General features: G+C 44.3%; 1 protein-coding gene across 2 annotated transcripts in view; it reads right to left on the bottom strand.

The window, feature by feature from the left end:
• The window catches only part of LOC144894014 (EP300-interacting inhibitor of differentiation 3-like), a 63827-nt gene that overhangs the window by 29090 nt on the left and 13122 nt on the right, over positions 1-21615 (bottom strand). For both annotated transcript variants that reach the window (XM_078785476.1, XM_078785477.1), the window contains 3 exons: positions 9864-9994; positions 9466-9689; positions 617-716 (listed from right to left, as the gene is read on the bottom strand). In XM_078785476.1, coding sequence (XP_078641602.1) covers positions 617-716; positions 9466-9689; positions 9864-9994 — 455 coding nt within the window. The remainder of the gene's footprint in view (positions 1-616; positions 717-9465; positions 9690-9863; positions 9995-21615) is intronic.

The following is a 21615-nucleotide window of genomic DNA, read 5'->3' as shown; positions in this document are numbered from 1 at the left end:
TGCCACACACGGCTCATTTTATATATACACAAAGAATTAAGTTAAGCACCCCTACACAACGAATTAAGGTAAGCACCCCCTAATATATATTCTTTGTGTATATGTATACATTGGCATATATTCTAAGGTATGTGAGATCAAATAATGATTGGTATGACATTAGCAATTATCCATTGATGAAATTGAGTGATCAAAGTGAAAAAAAGTGATTGGTTGAGTCAGTGATCCGATCACGTGGGTCCTACACACGTTATTGACGCAAAGATCGCTAGAGGTCTTCTCAGAACAATGACTGTACGTTAGAAAACATAAACGTCATCCACACTGTCCGTGATGGACCTCTAGCTCCATACTTAAATTGAGGTGAAAATATGCCTAAAATTCCCAAAAAATTTCACCTTAAATTATTCAGAATAAAATATTGAAAACGGCATGATTGTTATGTTTTTATGTGACCATAATATCACTTCTCCAGAAAATATAGCAATATCATGGGTATATTACCCTGTTTTGACGACAACAAACTTGTAATGTGCGAGGTTGTAAAAAAACGGGGGGGGGTGCTTAACTTAATTCTTTGTGTATATATCGACTTCATAAAACAGCATTTTCATACCCGTGTCGGCATGCTGCTTGGCTCTGCCTTCTGTTTCACACGATGAATTCGCTCCAGTGGAGGAGCAGGCATAACGGGGCCGGATGTGAAAGAGCCGAGCCTGAGAGACCAAATGTTATTCATGAATCTATTGGATTATTGTATATGCATGTTCTCGCCAAGGTGGTACATATGAGTAACAGGGATTACATAATAAATGGAGAGGATGGGGAAACCATATTCATAAAATCAAATAAATCAAACTTGATCATAACTCCTGCACTTTCAATTTGAATAAATACTTTCTTTGCTACTATGCTACAGTCAACAACTTAAAAAAAAAACCAAAAAAAAACTAGGGGCAATACCCCTGGTGCTCACCTGGTAGAATAAACAGTATAATACACTGACTAGGGGTATTTTAAACCAATTTCAATGGTTGCTAGAAGACAGCGCAGCATGTGGAATCATACTAACATAATCATAAGACTTTAAACAAAGAAGACAAGCGTTACGCCGAGGTCCCCCATCGGTGAAGTGATGCGAGTTGACAAAGTGGAAGACGCAGAAAACATGGAAGAGTCGATAATATTTGCGAGTGGGTTGGAGACACACCCACACACCAGATTAGAAGTTAGTAGTTCGTTTATTTTTTAAGATATTCCGCTCACAAGGTTCAGACATATATGGTGGCGGCCATCTTGGATTTTGATGTGGCGACCCAATTTTCAATAGCGTGCTTCCTTATGCCTAGATAGTCGCGCACCAGATTAGAAGAGAGTAGTTAGTTTATTTTTCAAGATATTCCGCTCACAAGGTTCAGACATATATGGTGGTGGCCATCTTGGATTTTGACGTGGCAACCCAATTTTCAATAGCGTTCTTCCTTATGCCGAGATACAACCACACACCAGATTATAAGTTGGTACTTCGCTTATTGTTCAAGATATTCATCTCACAAGGTTCAGACATACATGGCGGCGGCCATCTTGGATTTTGAGGTGGCGACCCAATTTTCAATAGCGTTCTTCCTTATGCGTAGATACACCCACACCCCAGATTAGAAGGTAGTAGTTCATTTATTTTTCAAGATATTCCGCTCACAAGAGTATGCACGCACGGACAGACGGAAACACGCACGGACGCAACACGGACGGAGTGTAAAACCATAGTCCCCCTTTCGCTTCGCGGTGCGACGGGGGACAAACCCCTCCCCCCCCCGCCCCCCGTATTCCCCCAAAGGGGCACATTTTTTAATGCCGTGAACAAACATTAGGTACATCACGGGTGACGAAGATTGTGGTGAAGTTTCATCTAAATTGCGTGTGTAGTTTGAGAAGAAAGCAAATACCTATTTTGGTGGGCAAACCCCCGTAGAGCCCCAAAGGGGCAGATTTTGTTAATGCCGTGAACAAACTTTGGTACAGCACGGGTGGTGATAGGTTGTGGTCAAGTTTCATCGAAATTGTGTGTGTAGTTTCAGAGAAGAAAGCAAATTCCTATTTTGGGGGGGTCAAACCTGGATCCACTTTGATCCCCGGTAGACCCCCTTGAACAAACCTTGAACAAACTTTAGTCACAACACAACAAATATCATTTTTGGTCACATGTGCCAAGTTTGGTCACAATCCCTTCAGCGGTTTCGGAGAAGAAGTTGCAAATGTTTACGGACTGATGGACGGATGATGCGCCATCGCATAAGCTCCCCTGAACTTCGTTCCAGGTGAGCTAACAAGAAAGAGCAATGAGAGATTGCAGACCCTCACCAGGACTTGTTTTGTGAGGTGTATTTTGTGGAGTGTTTTTGTACATTCTTTCATTATTTTGTACAACCCCACTTTCCTCAGACATGCGTGATACATGACGTCCTCTTTATAAAACTGAATTCAATATTGTATTTTAAATATATATTTAAAAATGAGGCTGTCCTCACGGTCTTTTGAGTCCCCGCGGTCTTTTGCATCCTCGGAGTCTTTTGGGTCATCAGGGTCCTATGGTGGTTAATGGATGTACGTAATTAAGAGACATTATGCAACTGACTTCAAACAGTACATAATTAATAGATATATTGAAAACTCACATGGCTGGAGAAGATAATATAGTAAGTTTCTTCTTCTTCAAACAATAACAACTGCTGGCCTGAGTAGAAATAGCTCAGATGGCAGAGCACTGGTACGGTTCACCAGAGGACCTGGGGTTCGATTCCTGGTCTGGGCATGTAATTTTCCCACATATGTCAATTAATTCGTTATAATCCTGTTCATTTATTTAATTGTGTTTCTACGCTCCCAGTGGTCTTAGTAATAGTGAACATGGATTTGTCCTCCCAGTGGAGGAAGACCCTCTCGTGAGCAGGCCGTTGGTGCTCCTATGGTTGGAAGCGAGTGCCCTAGAAGCAGGGACAGAGAGTGGCAATTATGTGTGGGGAAAATTCCATCCTTGGTCAGGGTCACCCAGATAGTTCAGATGGCAGAGCACTGGTACGGTTCACCAGAGGACCTTTTTTCTTATTATTTTTGAAATTTTTGATAATTTACCAAAATAATTGAAAATTTAATACAGAAACATCTAATTATCATAAGTATTCAACCCCTTGAGTCAATACCTCAAGGAAGTGCCTTTGGCAGCAATTACAAATTCGAGTCTTCTTGAGTATGTCTGTATCAGCTTTGCACATCTAGATTTGGGAGAGTTTCTCACATTCTTCCTTGCAGATTTTCTCAGGTTTTGTCAAGTTGGATGGGGAGCATCGGTGAACAGCAATCTCTAAGTCTTTCCACAGATTCTCAATGGGATTCAAGTCTGGGCTTTGGCTGGGCATCTCAAGGCCTTTCACGTTCTTGTTCTGAAGCCATTCCAGTGTTGATTTGGCTGTATGCTTGGGGCTATTGTCCTGTTGGAATGTAAATATTTGCTGCTTTTGCACTCTTAAGCAGGTTCTCCTCAATGATTTTTCTGAATCAAGCTATATTCATTGTTCCCTCTATCCATACAAGTCTACCAGTCCCTGCCACTGAAAAGCATCCCCATGACATGATGTTGCCACCACCATGCTCCATGCTGTGCTTGGTTTCCGCCAGACGTAGGGCTTTGCATTCAGGCCAAAGAGTTCAATTTTCGTCTCATCAGACCACAGAATATTTTGCCTCATGCTCTCAGTCTTTCATGTGCCTTTTTGGAAAATCCAGGCGTGCTATGTGCCTTTTTCTCACGAGTGGCTTCTGTTTGGCCACTCTCCCATAAAGCCTAGATTTGTGAAGTGCTGCAGAGTCTGTTGTCCATCCAGCAGGTTCTCCCATCTCAGCCAAGGAACTCTAGTTCTGTCAGAGTGGTCATTGGGCTATTGGTCACTTCCCTGACCAAGGTACTTCTTGCCCAGTTGCTCAGTTTGGTCAGATGGCCAGCTCTAGGAAGAGTCTGGGTAGTTCCCTATTCTTTGTATTTCCTAATGATGGAGTTTACTGTGCTATTAGGAGCTTTCAACACTCTAGAAATAGTTTTATACCATTTCCCAGATCTATGCCTCTTCACAATTATATTGTTATGAATTTGGGTAGAGGAATATCTAGAGCCAGATAGATCTGCAAAGGTAGGAACTCGACTGTCGTGATAGGGAATCTACCTGTAATAAGTTCTATGTTTAGACCGGATATCGGTATAAGTCGTATCTGTGAACCCCACCGCTAGAGGGGGGCGGGGTATGCTAATTAGTACAGGGATTATGGATAAAATTGCTTTGTTTGTCGTTCCTTCTGTCGCCAATCCAGTGTCCATTATGGCAACGCACTCATTTAGACACTTAGATAGGTCCCTTAGTGCACACATTAATTAAATCCCCTCCCTTACAAAAAGATGCACCAGAAAGACAAGCAGGAAGCGGCCGCGTACAACGCCGGCGTGAGCGTCAAACATCGTGCAAGGCAGGCTATCGCCACGCCCAGGGAACGTGTGATTGGTTGGTGCGGAAGGCGCGAACCTTCACCCAATCAGCGCGGAAGGCGCCAAACGTCCATTTAGAAGGGGGTCGCTAATTGGAGGAAGAGCGCCGCTGACGCCGGAAGGCGGGAAACACCATGAAGAATCGAGGCTCTGATTGGTAACGTGCCAGAACTGACATCACACCGCGCGTGACAAAACGTCTGGATCGCGGGCATTTCGCCCCTTCACACTGGACCCTTCGTGCTGGAGATCGCCCCTTCGTGCTTGTGTGGCTCTGCGCTGGACCTTTCGTGCTTGAAGCTCTCTCTGCGCTGGACTCCTGGAGATCTGTTGGTTCTTCTTCCCTGCGTGGTCGTTGGCATCTTCCCTGAATCTTCGTGATACTTTTGGTGCTGTTGGTCCTTCTTGGCGCTCGGTGCTTTTGGTGCTGTGAGCGGACGGACCTTGTGTGCGACCGACGAGGAGCTTGGAGCGAGGCGTGCCGCTGAGCGGGTCGCTGGGGGCCTGGTGGAGCGCACAAACTAGGCGGACGGAGGCTTCTTTGCGTCGGCATCAGGGCCGGATGGGGCCGCGTTGGATGACGGACGCACCACTGCAGACAGTTAAAGACGCACCACATCTCACACAAATACACGACGAACGTTTTATTTTATTAAATCATTTCCTTTGTGTCATATTTGAAGTCTGTGTGGGGACGTCCCAATTTAGAATTAGGTTTTATCGTCACGTTTCCTTGTTCTCGGGTTCCGTTCAATAAACGTGTTTATTTTTGTACATTTTACCCTGGATTCCCGTTTGAGTTCATTCCCTCTACAAGCACGCGCTTGTCGCTTCTTCTTCTTCTTCCTCCCGTGCTTGTTAGTCAAATCCGCCACTGATCGTCGCCTCAAGTAAAGCCGTTCGGTCATCCGCGGTCCTCCGGTGTTAACCGAGGGATTCGCGTGACAATATCTTGGAGTTCTACGGACAGTTCCTTCGACCCCATTGGTAAGGTTTCTGCTCTGACATGCACTGTCAACTGTGGGACCTTATATAAAAAGGTGTGTTTCTTTCTAAATCATGTCCAATCAATTGAATTGGCCGCAGGTGGACTCGAATCAGGTTTTTTTTTTGTTGTTTTTTTTTTGTATACAAGATCGAGGCTCGTGAAAGAGCAAACATTAATCACACAAAAAGTCAAACCGACACAAACCAACACATAAAACACAAAATAAGGGGAGCGGGAGACAAGATGGGGAGAGAAGGCGAAGGACACAAACACAACTTTTGAGAGCAGGGACATCGAGAGAACTGTGAGAGGGAGAGGGTTTGGGGGAGGTGGGAGAGGTATAAAACATATGGACACTGCAAAGACTTCCAGGAAAGAAGTTGGAATTTCGAAAAAGTGTATCTGGGGTGAATTAGCGGGGGTAGAAAAGATCAAGGTTTTGGATGGGGGAAGATAAGAGATGGTGGTGAACAGGTGTTTTAAAGACCTGGAGGGAGGAGTGGGATTGAAGGGAGTGGGGGAGTTTGTTCCAGAGGTGGGAAAAAAGGGGAATAAAAGAGTGAAGATGAGCAGAGAGCCTAGATTTTGGCAGTTTAACCATAAGAGGGTTGCTGGCAGATCTTGTGCGACCTGTAGGAATATTTGGGGGACACAGCACATACAGAGCTGGGGTAGCTTGGCCAGAGAGGAGTCGGTAGAAGACAGAAAGACCACCAACCTGCCTGCGGTGAGTGACTGAAAGGCCCTCGGAGTTAGCTTCATCGCAGGAGATTCCAATGATTCTGAAAGCTTTGGTTTCAACAGCGTGAAGTCGAGCTAGGTGTGAGGCAGGAGCACAGGCCCAGAGGTGGGAACAGTATTCCATTGAGCTGCGGATGAAAGCCTTGTATGTGGTGAGGAGCTCAGGTGTGCCAAGGAAGGACTTCGCACGACGGAGGATGCCCACTCGGCAACTGGCTTTGGAGGTCAGCTTGGAAATATGGTTTTCCCAAGAAAGATCATGGCAGATAGTGAGACCCAAAAGCTTGAACGACAGAACTTCTTGGAGAGGATTGTTGAGAAAGTAGATGGGAGGGTTTTCGAGTCAGTCTTTTCAGAGAGACATAGTAAGAGTGTGAGATTTGTCAGGATTGAAAGACATGTTCCACTTGTTTGACCAGTCTGTGATTTTGTCCAGGTCTGTAGAGAGTGAGGAGGCTGCAGACTGCCAAGCTGAGGGATGAGGAATGGAGCGGCAGAGAGTGGAGTCATCAGCAAACAGATAGAGAGGATTTTCCAGAGAGTCGGAGAGATCATTGATGAAGACCAGAAAAATCACAGGGCCCAGAACACTACCTTGGGGAACTCCAGCCAGAACAGAAATCCATTCAGGGCCACACGTTGACTACGACCAGAGAGGAAGTCCGCAAGCCAAGCGTGGAGATTTCCATGGCTATCATAGGAGGAGAGTTTGGTAAGCAGAGCTGGGTGCAAGACCGTATCAAAGGCACGTGATATGTCAAGGGAGACAGCTCTGATTTCCTGTTTGGCATTTAGGATCTCCATCCATTGTTGAGACAGCAGAAGCAACATGTCCAGAGTAGAATGACCTGGTCTGAATCCAAATTGATGTTCGGAGATCAAGCCATTGGAGAAGAGGAAGGATTTGATATCCGAAGCAATGATGGATTCCATGACTTTGCTGATAATTGGGAGCAGGCTGATTGGTCTGTCGTTGCAAGGATCTGTTTTTACACCTTTTTGTGTAAAGCGGTAATGTCTGCCCGCCCCCCCCCCCCCCTTTTCTGATGACACTGCCAAAATCAAGACTCTCTGCCCACCTTCACTTTCTCATTCCTCTTTTCTCCCGCCTCTGGAACAAACTCCCTCACTCTCTTCAATCCCACTCCTCCCTCCAGGTCTTCAAAACAGCTATTCACCACCATCTCGTCTCTTCCCCCATCCTAAACCTTGATCTTTTCTACCCCTGTTAATTCACCCCAGATGCACTTTCTTGAAATACCGACTTCTTTCCTGGAAGTCTTAGCAGTGTCCATGTGTTTTATACCTCTCCCATCCCCCTCCCCCCGCTTCCCATGCCTCCTCCCCCAAGCCCTCTCCCTCTCACAGATCTCCCGATGTCCCTGTTCTCTACTGTTGTACTTGTGCGCTTTCCTCTCTCTCCCCATCTTGTCTCCCGACCCCGTTATTATGTTTTATGTGTCCGTTGTTTTTTTAGTGGTTAATGTTAGCTCTTGCACGAGCCTCAATCTTGTATACAAAAAGAAAAAAAGAAAAGAAAAAAGGAACCTGTCATGTATTTGCAATCTGCATGCTCTACCTTTTTCGTTTTTCTTTCAGTGTGTAACACAAACACGTTGAAACACATGAAGTAAAACACGTGAAAATGAGGATCTTTTATAACACTCGATTGTTGTCATGGGTGTGGTGGTTGTTGTTGTTCGTGGGCCCCTTCTATGTCGTTGTATATATTTTTCTATTGCTTCACAAAATATCACCACTGAAAATATAATTTTGTATGCTTGTTCAGTGTTCTTCTAAAAATCTAATGGGTTTCTCCTGTCGTAGAAAAATACATGTTTCCGTTCAAACTGCTGCGTGAATAAACCATACATTAGCGCTTCTACCTCTTTTTCAAACTCGCAAAGAGGCTTTTAGAACTGGCAAATTCGTGATTAAACAAACGATTTTTTACGGCGTAGATGTTTGGTTCCTGTGTTTACAGTGTTTGTCTCTCCGTATGTGTGTATGTATGTCCGTTACATATTTATCCGACATATTGGGTGAGTTTAATAACCGACAATTACGCTTCTGAAAGGTAGAATGTAATGCCATTTGTCTTTGCCAGTTATGTTTCTTTGAACACCCTTTAGGGAACGTTCATATATAATGTCATATACCTGGTTGGGGCAAATTATCAAACTTGATGATTGGGGGGAACTGAAATTATGATAACAGGGTGATGATATATGACAAGGGGATGGGGTGGGGGTGGAGGGGGTGCATGCCCCCAGATCATATATAATTAAAACTTTGATTAAGGGCTCTTCAAACATTGAAGCATTTCTTATGACTGCCTCCAACCACCCTGAGCCTGTTGTTGTCTTAATGGTTTGGGTGGGGGGCTTGGGATTCTAGGGTCCTGAGTTTGAATCCGTCAGCTGTTGAATTGGGTCAGGTCGGGTTGACTCAGCCTGTCATCCTTCCGAGTTCTGCAAAATGAGTACCAACTCACTGCGTCCTCTCTCAAGGAGGTTGGTGGCAGGATTTGCACTACGGCCGCCGTAAAACACCTCATTCTTTAACACACACAGTGGTGCATGTCGGGATGATGCTGCGGTTACTTTGATAGTGTTGACTAACTGACCAACATAAAGAATAAACTAGAGTCTCAATGCAATCTCTTCACTTCCATGGTGACAGACAGCTTAGAGACATAAAATACTTCAAAATGATTTAATACTTACATTATTTGCTAACTGGTATCACCATCCAGGTCATACTATCCTTTTCAACTAAAGTATGAAACAAGGCTGGCTATGCCGCTGTTAGACTTTCGGTCTTGTTTTTCATCCAAATGCTCTCATTTGCATATTTGTTTTCATTTAGCCTACCCGGTGGCATAATAGTTTGAGCTTCCACTCTGTGTGTAAGAGGTAGGTAATTCGATTCTGACCCTAGCCGGGTCATACCAAATACATTAGTGTCGCTGTAACTAATAGTGCTCTGGGAAATCAAATCACGTTTCCCAATTTCAGTGGCTGCAGTTGTCTAAAGTAAATTCCAGTGTGGTCTCATGCGTTTGTTTACACATGCTTGTGTGAATTTATGCTGCAGCTCCTCCATGACCCTTAGAATCAATAAAATGAAATCATAAAAAAATTGCACTCTTGAAATCACTGAAGGCAAAAACTCAAGAAAACAAAATATTCATTGCTCTCACATCACATGAAATGTAGGAGATGATTGGATGTATTTCGATGCTTCTCGCCCCAGTTGGCACCATGCATCTCGTGGAAAAAGCTCCACCTCTCCAATTGAATCATTCAACTGTGCTTCTTCTAAAGAATCAGGACTGGCAGTTCTTGACCCACTGGGCCTTGACAAATCATGAACGTTTTTATTCCAAAGACCTAATCCTGAATCCCTGTAACCCAAAAATTTAAGCTGGGAGGAAGACATAATGGTCAATAAATTTCACACATCAGTAAAATAATAATAACAATAATATTCAATATTAAGCATGTGATCAAAGAAAATCAATAATATAAAGCAATTACTTTGGTATTTTCATACTTGTTACACATAAAGTACACAAATACCCCCCCCCCCAAAAATTACCGTGTTTGCAGCGAATAACGACGAATCAAAAGTGACTCCTCCTGTTTGCAATTTAGATGCCGAATCATTCCCAAGTGATGCAACCAAGACAATCAGCTGAGAATCAAGAACAGCCTCGCGCGGTTGATTAACTGTAACATTGGTGTTTGGGGGGGGGGGGGGGGGGGAGAGGGGATGCAGGTTAGATAACCACAGCTTGTCATCAATGATAGCAAACATGACAGCAAATTGACGAGAACACAACAAACCGGTCATCAGACAAAATTGATTTATTGGTAACTGGGTAATAGGGGACGTTCAGGATGATGCAATCTGTCCTGGAATGCTCGGCACACGTGCACAGAAACCCCTGTGAACAGCAGTCTATGGGGCAAGTTAATGTATATTGTACATGCGAGATAAGGATCGTTAGCTAAAATGGCTCACAAAGGTTCAAACAGAGGCCGACAATATTGGAAAAGTACCTGAGAGAAGAGTATGTGTCTCTGCATGACGAAAACGTTGGAGAACCTTTTCAGCTCGCCCAAAGGGCTGAGATCTTATAACTGCCCATACTATAAAATCCGGATGACATGGGCTGGTGCAAGGCCTAAATTGTGGATGGGTAAATTCTACCCAAAACCAGACCATCGCTGCCAATGAGTAGACTTTGAACCTTCCGGGAGTGCTGCCTGTGAACATGGCAACCTTGGCAATTTATTTAATTAACGTCTTCAATTGGAAAGACAATGCCATGCATCATAACCAACAAAGTAATGGCTAATAACTCTTCGACAAAGAATATCTTAATGATGTGAAAATCCACAAAGCCTATGCCAACTACATTTTTGTGGGAGTGAGATGTACGAGGCACACACCGTATCTGGTTTGGGTGCTTCTGATGCACACACCGGGTTGTATCTTGGGCTTGTGAATGAACGAGGTAAGTTTAAAATAATTATGTTTACTATTAATCATGTTGGGAAGCCTCGTGCTGGCTTAATGGTTAAGGTGGCTGGCCTAAGATCTTAGGGTCCTGAGTCCGAGGCCCCGTAATACCGTTGGATTAACACCAGGTGGGTTGACTCAGCCTGTCATCCTTCGGAGGTCAGCAAAATGAGTACCAGATGACTGGTTAAAGAGAGGCATCAGCGGCAGCTACGTCCCCAGAAAATTATGCAACCAGCAGCCACAGGCTATACACAAACCAACATCATTTTTGGAGAGGGTGGGGGTGGAGGATGATGGGGCAGTGGGTGGGGGAACTGTGAGGTCTGTTGTAAATAAATGGTTTGTTTGGTTCTGTGGGCACACACAAATCTATATTACATTTCTGCATCTATTGCTAGTGTGTGTGTGTGTGTGTGTGTGTGTACGCTAGCCACTGCTGTATTAACAGGAAATGAGAGGAACTCGACACCTCTCATCCACAGATATTTCTCACATTTTCTATATTTCGATTTGCATCCAGAGTCCGATTTGCATCCAGAAACAATAATTATGGTTTACCATATTGAAATTGCCACTCATTCATTTAAATGCTGAAAATAATGTTTGAAAGACTATTTGATTTGGATTTCACACTAGCAACGTCAAGTTAAAAGTGCTAGCATGAGCGAGTCACTAAAACACATATACAACGCATGTGCAAAAGGCCTCGTTAGCATTCATACGTCATTTTGAAAGTCCTGAAAGTCCTGTATTACACGAAGAAATTAAACTTTTTGAAAGTGGTTTTTTCATCACGGTGCATATATTTTCCTATATCAGCCCATAATTCTTTGTCCTGTCATTACCTGCTTTGTCCTTCTACCGTGGCATGTGTGAGGCCAAAAGAACAGTTATTTTGAGGATGTTCCATTTCATTGTTGGTTTTGTGGGTGTGTATAATTATCAGTAGTGGGTTAAGGACTTTTTTTAGGGTTGAGCTTTTCACTGTTATTGTTCTTGCTTCCGTTTGTTTCCTTCCATTATTAAAACTGACTTGGTCTTGGGTGAATCCTGATAGTGATGGGTGTCTTTGGTGATTAAAGCAAAGTCTGTTGAGAGATTAATTGGCCATGTTGAGTCAACACCGCACCCCCAGATTGCGTTGCACATCAGGCACGTTCGGCATCATTTGCATACGACTTGCGACACCTCATCGGCACAACACTGGGTTGATTCAGACTTCCAATCTGCTCGGTATCGTGGCAATGTAAATAGGGAATGTAATGTAAATAGGGGGAAGACCTCAAAGCAATCGACCATTGCAGTCATATTAAGACAACTCTCCGGATTTTAAACCGGCCAACCGGATAACCACAATGATATAAATATACAGTATATAAACCAGAAGGAGCAATCAGAGATTGCAGACCGTTGCCAGGACTAGTTTTGTGTGGTGTGTTTTGTGTGGCAAATAAATGGAAGGATGTACTAAATGAAAGCTCATTGATTGCAAATGAAACGTCTGAAATGGTCGAAAGGTATTTGGCATAAAGGCATCCCTGCACTGGATTTGCACCAGTCCCTGAGCAGACCAGAAAACAAAGATGGGTGGGGGAAGCACGAAGAGGGCAGAGTACACCGAGAGAAGGACTCGCACACCATGTGCAAGTGAGGTCACTAGTGGGCGAGGCCAGTGAGCCCTCCCCCCCCCCCCTTCCCCCATCAGGCAGCTCTACCAGTGAGTCAAGAGAGGCTACGCCCCCTCATTGTGTTTATCACTGCACCTCCTGGATCTTCCTCCCAGGAGATCCAGTTTAACGGGACTAGCAGCATCAGTCGTGGTTTGTATAACCATAAGCAGCACACTATGGCATTTGATAAATATTAAATGAATGCTTTTTTTTTCAAACCGGGAATGGAATAAAATAGAGTAGGAAGATGGAATTTTCGACTGACATGCAGCGTGAAGCAAGTATGTATCTTGGCGCAACCGAAATCTCCTGTGCTGTGGGTGAATGAATATGGCGGTAGGCACGCTTTCGGTGGCTTCAAGACCATGAACCAGTTAACGTTGGACAACCTATCTTGTTAGTATAGAGATTAGTGATACAAACACCGAGGTCTTCACATGTGTTGGGAGTCTTTACATACAATATGAGAAAATGAGGAGGAAAATACAGTAATACAATCAGCGTCGTTTCTGATTCTTAGTATTTAAATAGATATAATACAGACAAAACGCTGGGAAGGCAATGGCAAACCACCCAGTATAAGCCTTGCCAATAAGCTGCTTCGGCAGCACCAATGCGCTGTAAAGAGTATGGTACAGATTGTTTTTTATGCCTCCACCGACTAAGTCGCCGGAGGCATTATGTTTTCAGGTTGTCCGTCCGTCAGATAGGTTTTCATTAACGCAAAATCTTGAGAACGGCTGAAGGGATCAAATTAAAACTTCATACAGGTATATATAATGATGTAAAGATTAACTGATTAGATTTTGGGTTATGAGGGCAAAGGTCAGTCAAATGTCAGACGTCCAGTCAGGTAAAAATTCTGTTACCGAGCTATCTTATGAACCAGTCATGGGATTTCCACCAAACATGGTATAAATTATATACACTCGGTGTACAAAACATTAGGAAGACCTTCCTAATATTGAGTTGCACCTCCTTTTGCCTTCAGAACAGCCTTAATTCATCAGGGGATGGACTTGTCGTGCGTGGGCACCTTGTCTCAACTCGGACAGTGTACAAGAGATTTATTAATAGATAAGGATACATGCATGGGAGACGTAGCGTTTAGGTCAGTAACACCACCTCGGATGACATCACGGTTCTTAGCACAACCAGCACCAACATCTCAGCGAGCCACAACCCGTATTGGGCTTCTTATAATTTCCCCCAGGATCAGAATAACTCATAACAACGCTCCAAGTTGACAATAAGCCTCATTCTGAGACAATGTTTTGCCAAGGCCAAACATGGGATATGGTCAACAGTTTATACGCTAGTCAGGCAGACGCCAATGAAAATATGTCACAGTGTGTCGCTGCTGCCACCATCAGGATAGGGAATTCAATGAAATCCCCCACAGACTCTACAAGGTGTCGAAGGCGTTCCCACAAGGATTTTGGCCCATGTTGACTCCAATACTTCCCACAGTTGTGTCAAGTTGGCTGGTCGTGGATCTCGACTCCGAATAGCTTGTTCCATCTCATTCCACAGATGCTCAATTGGATTGAGATCCGTTGACTGGCCAGGCCACTGCAGTAAGGTGAATTCACTGTCATATTCGTGGAACCATTCCTGGACAATCCTAGCCTTGTGTCATGGGCATTATCCTGCCGAAGAAATCCATTCGCAGATGGATACACTGCTGCCATGCAGGGATGCACCTGATTGGCAATGATGTTGAGATATCCTGTGGCATTCAAATGCTGTTCTACTTTTATCAAGGGGCCCTATGTGTGCCATGAAAACAAACCCCCCACACCATCACACCACCACACCACCACCAGCCTGAAATGATGACACACGGCATGTACATCGTGATGGATGACACACAGAATGATGGAGGCATGTACTCGTGTGGTTTTCTTCATACCCTACTCCTCCCATCAGCGTGAAACAGCAGGAACCGGGATTCATCAAACCGGCAATGTTTTTCCAATCCTCCAGTGTTCTGTGTTTTCGTTCCTTAGCCCACTGCAACCGCAGGTTCTTCTTTTTTGCTGAAAGTAGTGGAACGCTGCACAGCGCTATAATACCCTATTCGTGTCAAGGTACAATGAGTTGTGTGGTCTTTTTTGGGGTCTTTCAGCACCAATGTTGTACTGGACTGTCAGTTGACTAACTGTAGCCCGTCTGTTGCGATGCACAATTCATGTCAGCCTCCTTTGGCATTGTTCATGAGCCGTTTTCGACCATTGGCTTGCAGTTGGCTGGATGTCCTTTGGGTGGTGGACCATTCTTGATTCACTGGGAAACTGTCGAGTGTGAAAACACTAGCAGTGTTGCAGTTCTTGACACACTCAAATCAGTGCGCCTGGCACCTACTACCATACAACAACAACAACAACAACAACATGCATTTTAAGGCCATTTTCCCTGCTAGAGCGGGGGTTAGCCTTGCGGTCCCCATGACAATCTTCTCCATTTTGCCCTATTTTCTGCATCTCTCCTTGTTAACCCCCTTGCCCGCATTTCTTCTTCCACCATCTTTAGCCAAGTCTTTCTCAGTCTTCCCCGTCCTCTACTTCCTTCTACATTCATTTCCATCACTCTTCTCAACCAGTCACTTTCATCCTTCCTCAACACATGACCAAACCATCTCAACCTGTTCCTCTTCACAGCAATCACAGGCTCTATTCCCATCATCTTTCGCAAATCATCATTTGTCTTCTTCTCTCTCAACGATACTCCGCACATCCACCGAACCATTCGCATTTACACCCTTTCCAGCCTTCGTTATTGCTCTACGTTCATTACCCGTGTCTCGCTCCCATGAATCATAACACCCCTCACACATGCAGCATACACCTTTCCCTTCAGCTTCAATGACACTCCCCTCCTCATCAGCACGCCACTCAGTTCCCGAAACTTCTTCCATGCACATTTCACTCCAGCAACCGTTGCCGAGTCTGATCCACCTTCTCCATTCAGCATGTCTTCGAGGTAGCAAAACGTTTTCACACCTTCCAGCTTCACGCCGTCTCCAAGATCCAACTTAACATTTCCTCCATCTGCAGCTCCCTCTGTGCACACCTTACATTTGAATGTAGCTCCCACATTGGTTAATGACCCTCTCAGACCACTACATTTTTGATGAACCCACTCAGCGCACATTGTACATTGAATGGAGTTCACTTCGACACCCTTCCTGCACACAGCACATGGCCACTTCCCAGTTATTTCCACCTCACCACATGCTTTACCACTTGCCATCACCTTCGTCTTTCTGATATTCACCTTCAGACCTTTTGTCTCCATACATTCCTTCCACTTGTTCATCTTCTCCTTCAGTCCATCCATACTTTCTGCAATCAACACCAGATCATCTGCATACAACCACGGTAAACCCTCCTTTACGTTCCGAGCCAGCACCTCCATCACAGCTACAAATAGTAGTGGACTTAGTACCGACCCCTGATGCACTCCCACCTTCACCTCAAACTCACCAGTGTTCCCGTCCTTCGTCTATACAGCTGTGCGTGCTCTTTTGTACATTGCCATCACTACTCTGATCAACAATTCCTCCACTCCTAACTTCCTCAATGCCCATGTCAATACTTCGAGTGGAACCCTGTCGAATGCTTTCTCCAGATCAATAACAAACCCAAGACACAACTTCTTCCTCTTCTCCATGTACTTCTCCTGCAACTGCCTCACAATAAAGAGCGCATCTGTCGTTCCTCTTCCTGGCATAAATCCAAACTGCATTTCGTCGATCTTCACCTTCTTCCTAATCCTCCTCTCCAACACCCTTTCCAATACCTTCATTCCATGCTCCAATAACTTTATCGCTCGGTACGAGCCACACTCCAGAGGGTCACCTTTCCCCTTGTATAGAGGGACGAGGGTACTCAGTTCCCAATCCACTGCAATGCGGCCTTCTTTCACCACCAGATTACAGATCTCTGTCATTCTCTTCACAACCCAACTTAACTTCCTGCTGCCTTCAACATATCTCCCACATCTCCCGTCGGCCCTCCCGCTTTTCTACTCTTCATTGCTTTTATTAACCCTCCCGCTCGGAGGCCCTCCCCCTTCATTAACCCTGGTATTGGGCTAGCGGCTAGGGTGCCGGCTTAGGATCCTAGGGTCCTGGGTTCGAATCCCGGTCGATCGCTGAATTAACGCCAGGGGGGTTGACTCAGCCTGTCATCCTTCCGAGGTCGGCTAATTTGAGTACCAGTTCACTGGTAATTCCCTGTTTGTCGCTAAAGGCGGCAAAAAGGGTTGGCGTCAGGAAGGGCATCCGGCCGTAAAACATTGCTTCAAAAAGGGGACCAAAAAAACAACAACCACGGTTCCCGAAAAAGGCCAACCCCCGCTTGCGGGGAAAAATGGCCTCTAAAGGTGGTTTTTATTGCTTTTATCGCTTCCTCAACTTCCTTCTCAGTTATCTTCTCTGCCGGTCCTAAAACTGGGTTACTCTCTATGTTGCCATCCCATTCATGCTCTGCATTCAACAGTATTTCCATATATCTCGTCAAGCTTCCTTTAATTCCATCTGGGTCCACAACGATTTGTCCCACTTCATCCTTCAAGCAACTCGCCCCCATCACATCACACCTCTCTTTCGCTATCTGCTTTGCAATCCTGAATACCGCTCTCTGACCCTCTTCCGAATCCAAGCGTTCTCCGAACATTTTCCTACCTCTTTCTTTGCAGCCTTCTTGGCTGCCTTATAACTTTCATGCTCTGCTTTTTCTGCTCCCGTACCCTTCGCCTTCTGCCACTCCTTGAACTTCTTCTTCTTCTCGTCAATCCTCTTTCCAACTTCATCATCCCACCACCATGTTTCCGAGTGCCTCGGTGGTCCTTTTGTCCATCCACATACCTCACCAACGGCTCCCAACAGACTATCTTTCATTGACATCCAACCACTTTCAAGCTCAACCACATCATCCTCTACCCTACTCAGCCTCTCTTTTAATGCCTCCCTTACTGTCACCTCTTTCAACCTCCACACCTTCATTCTCGGTTGGTACTTCACCCGTCGAGCTCTCCTCGCACCTTTCACCCTTATGTCGCAGACAACCAAGTGGTGCTGTGAAACAGCCTCCTCCCCTGGGATCACCTTTGTGTCCCGGAGGTGCCCCCTATCTCACCTATGCACCATCAGGTAGTCAACAGTTGTCGTCGACCCACCTGACATGTATGCAACAAGCTTATTATCCTCTTCCTGGAACTGAGTATTACAAATCAACAAATCAGCTCCATCAGTAAACTCCAAAATCCTTTCACCTTCTCCATTTCTCACACCATGTCCATAACCCCCATGAACTCCCTCAAAACCATCCATACTCTTTCCCACATGTCCATTTAGGTCTCCTCCTACCACAACAACTTCCTCATCTTTCACGTTTTCCATCAGCTTCTCTATCGCACACCAGAACTTGTCCTCTTCATCGCTCCGACCAACCTGCGGAGCATATCCTGAGATGACGTTCACCAAGAGCTTTCCAATCATCATTTTCACCATCATCAACCAGTCACTCACTCTCGTCACACTCACCACACTGTCTACAAACTCCTCAGAAAACAGGACACCAACACCATTCACGCCCTCCGGGCATCCTTGCCACACAAACTTGTATTTCTGTCCCTGCCTACCCTTCACCATTCTCACACCACTTCCCTTCCATCTCGTCTCTTGCATACAACACATGTCCACTCTTCTTCTGACCAATACTTCCACCACTTCTCCTGATCTCCCTGTCATTGTCCCTACATTCCATGTCTCAAACCTCAGAAACCGATCTCCACTTCGGGCTGTACCCTGCCCATATGTAATTGTAATTGTCATGGTTCACTTTTTGGCAATTGTCATGGCACCTACTACCATAACCTGTTCAAAGGTACTGAAATCTTTTGTCTTGCCCATTCACCCTCTGAATGGTACACATACACAATCCATGTCTCAATTGTCTCAAGGCTTAAAAATCCTTCTTTAACCGGTCTCCTTCCCTTCATCGACACTGATTGAAGTGGATTTAACAGGTGCAATCAATAAGGGATCATAGCTTTCACCTGGATTCACTTGCTCAGTCTATTTCATGAAAAGAGCAGGTGTTCCTTATGTTTTGTACACCGAGTTTTATGATGCAAAGATAAACCGATTCGATTTTGGGGTTAACAGGTCAAAGATCAAAGATCAGAGGTGGTTTTGCTAAGTTTGCATGCTAAGTTTCAATTATTTTGTGACCACGATAATTTAACAGCTGAAGGGATCTTAGTCAAACCTGGTGCAGGTATGTATAATGAGGTAAAGATGAACTGATTAGATTTTGGTGTCACGAGGTCAAAGGCCAAAGGTCAGAGGTCATGTTAAGTAACAATTATGTTGCCGTGTAAACTTGTGAACAAGTGATGTGATTTTGAACAAACTTGGTATAAGTATATATGATGCAAAGATGAACTGATTGGATTATGGCATCAACAGATCAAAGGTCAGAGGTCATGTTAGGTAAAAATGTGATCACTTGAGAACAGCTAAAGGGATTTAAATCAAACTTGGTACAGGTATGTATAATGATTTAAACATGAACTGATTATATTTTTGCGTTACAAGGTCAAAGGTCATGTTCGGTAAAAATCCTGTTGCCATGATAACTTGTGAACAAACCAGTGATGGGATTTTGCCCAACTTGGTAGAAGTATTGTTGCGGTTTTGGGAAACCGCTCAGGTTCAATGGCAACCACCATATACAGTGCATTCAGAAAGTATTCAGACTCCTGCACTTTTTTCACATTTTGTTATGTTGCAGCCTTATGCTGAAATCGTTTAAATTAATTTTTTCCCTCATCAATCTACACTCAATACCCCATAATGACAAAGAGAAAACAGGATTTTAGAAAGTTTTGCAAATTTATTAAAAAGAAAAAACTGAAACATCACATTTACATAAATATTCACACCCGTTGCTATGACACTTGAAATTTAGCTCAGGTGCCTCCCATTTCTCTTGATCATCTTTGAGATGTTTCTAGACCTTCATTGGAGTCCACCTGTGGTAAATTCAATTGATTGGACATGATTTGGAAAGGCACACACCTGTCTATATATGGTCTCACAGCTGACAATGCATATCGGAGCAAAAACCAAGTCATGATGTCAAAGGAACTGCCTGCAGAGCTCAGAGACAGGATTGTGTCGAGGCACAGATTTGGGGAAGCCTACAAAAAAAATTCTGCTGAATTGGAGGTTCCCAAGAGCACAGTGGCCTCCATAATTCTTAAATGGAAGAAGTTTGGAACAACCAGGACCCTTCCTCGAGCTGGCCGCCCGGCCAAACTGAGCAATCAGGGGAGAAGGGCCTTGGTAAGAGAGGTGACCAAGAACCCGAAGGTCATTCTGGCTGAGCTCCAGAGATCCTGTGTGGAGATGGGAGAAACTTCCAGAAGGACAACCTTCACCACAACACTCCACCGATCTGGGCTTTATGGCAGAGTGGCTAGACGGAAGCCTCTCCTCAGTGAAAGACACATGAATGCCCGCTTGGAGTTTGCAAAAAGGCACCTCAAGGACTCTCAGACTGTGAGAAATAAGACTCTGTGGGCTCTAGGAAGAGTCCTGGTTGTTCCAAACTTCTTCCATTTAAGAATTATGGAGGCCACTGTGCTCTTGGGAACCTTCAATGCAGCAGAAATTTTTTTGTAGGCTTCCCCAAATCTGTGCCTCGACACAATCCTGTCTCTGAGCTCCGCAGGCAGTTCCTTCGACCTCATGGCTTGGTTTTTGCTCCGATATGCATTGTCAGCTGTGAGACCTTATATAGACAGGTGTGTGCCTTTCCAAATCATGTCCAATCAATTGAATTTACCACAGGTTGACTCCAATCAAGGTGTAGAAACATCTCAAAGATGATCAAGAGAAATGGGAGGCACCTGAGCTAAATTTCAAGTGTCATCGCAAAGGGTCTGAATACTTATGTCAATGTGATATTTCAGTTTTTTCTTTTTAATAAATTTGCAAAACGTTCTAAAATCCCGTTTTCTCTTTGTCATTATGGGGTATTGAGTGGAGATTGATGAGGGAAAAAATGAATTTAAACGATTTCAGCATAAGGCTGCAACATAACAAAATGTGAAAAAGTGCAGGGGTCTGAATACTTTCTGAATGCACTGTAGGTCCCTTAAAGGAGTTATTTCATAGGACAAGATTACAATAGTCCCTTCAACTTATCTAGTGGGTTAGTACGTCATAATGCGTTGGAGCAAGGGTAGAGAAGGTTCTTCCTCTTTTCATTGTGGGTAATAATAGCGCACCCTGTGTTCATTTAATAGGAGGCTTGGTTCTGCGAGTGCTGGAGGAGGATGAACCGCCTCATTTGCATATCGCGCCATAATCCAATGACCCCTTTCTTTTATTCCCAATCTTCTCTCACGACCCACAAGGACACAGATTCCACACTATTTCACACCACACGATGGCACCCATACCATGTCACCTATATCATAATTACAATTAAAGGATTCTACAGGCTGAGGTGCTCGTATGGTGAAAATTTCCTGTCAATCGGTCCAACAACTGCAGAGAAAATGATTTTTAAAGGAAATAAATCCGAAAAATGGCAGCGGCACAATCATTCACATGGCCTGAAAATAAAAAATTGAGAGTTTCTTCTTCACACAATAATAACTTCCAGACTGTGCAACCAATCATGTTGAAATTTTAAAAACTTATTCACCTTTATGACAGCTACATAACATTAAGGTTTCATGTTGATCAATGCAGCGGTTCAAGAGATATAAGGTTTTTAAGATTGTTGTTCAATTATTCATTGTGGCCAAACCATGTGACTTATCGCTACTTCCCAAATAAAGTTTTAACTTCCAGACATGGGCAACTTAAGTCTGAAGTTTCCCTTTGATATCTTCCAAAATAATGAAGGAGATAGGTTTTAAAGTTTATACTTCAAAGCGTCATAACTCCTAAACGATGCGACGTTCGAGTTGTTGGATTATCAGAGGGAACTTAAACTCAAGGAGTTGGAATGAATGAGAGAACGGTGAGAGGTAGCATCCATGCCGGCTAGTTCGACAACCAGTCAGAACGCCTGGGATGTTGGTAGGCATGTGAGGCTGGTTCCACCCTTCAATGAAAAAGAGGTAGCCAA

This window comes from Myxine glutinosa, chromosome 10 (assembly GCF_964187855.1).
Source record: "Myxine glutinosa chromosome 10, kmMyxGlut1.1, whole genome shotgun sequence".
Lineage (NCBI taxonomy): Eukaryota > Metazoa > Chordata > Myxini > Myxiniformes > Myxinidae > Myxine > Myxine glutinosa.
This window is presented reverse-complemented; position numbering and strand designations above follow the sequence as displayed.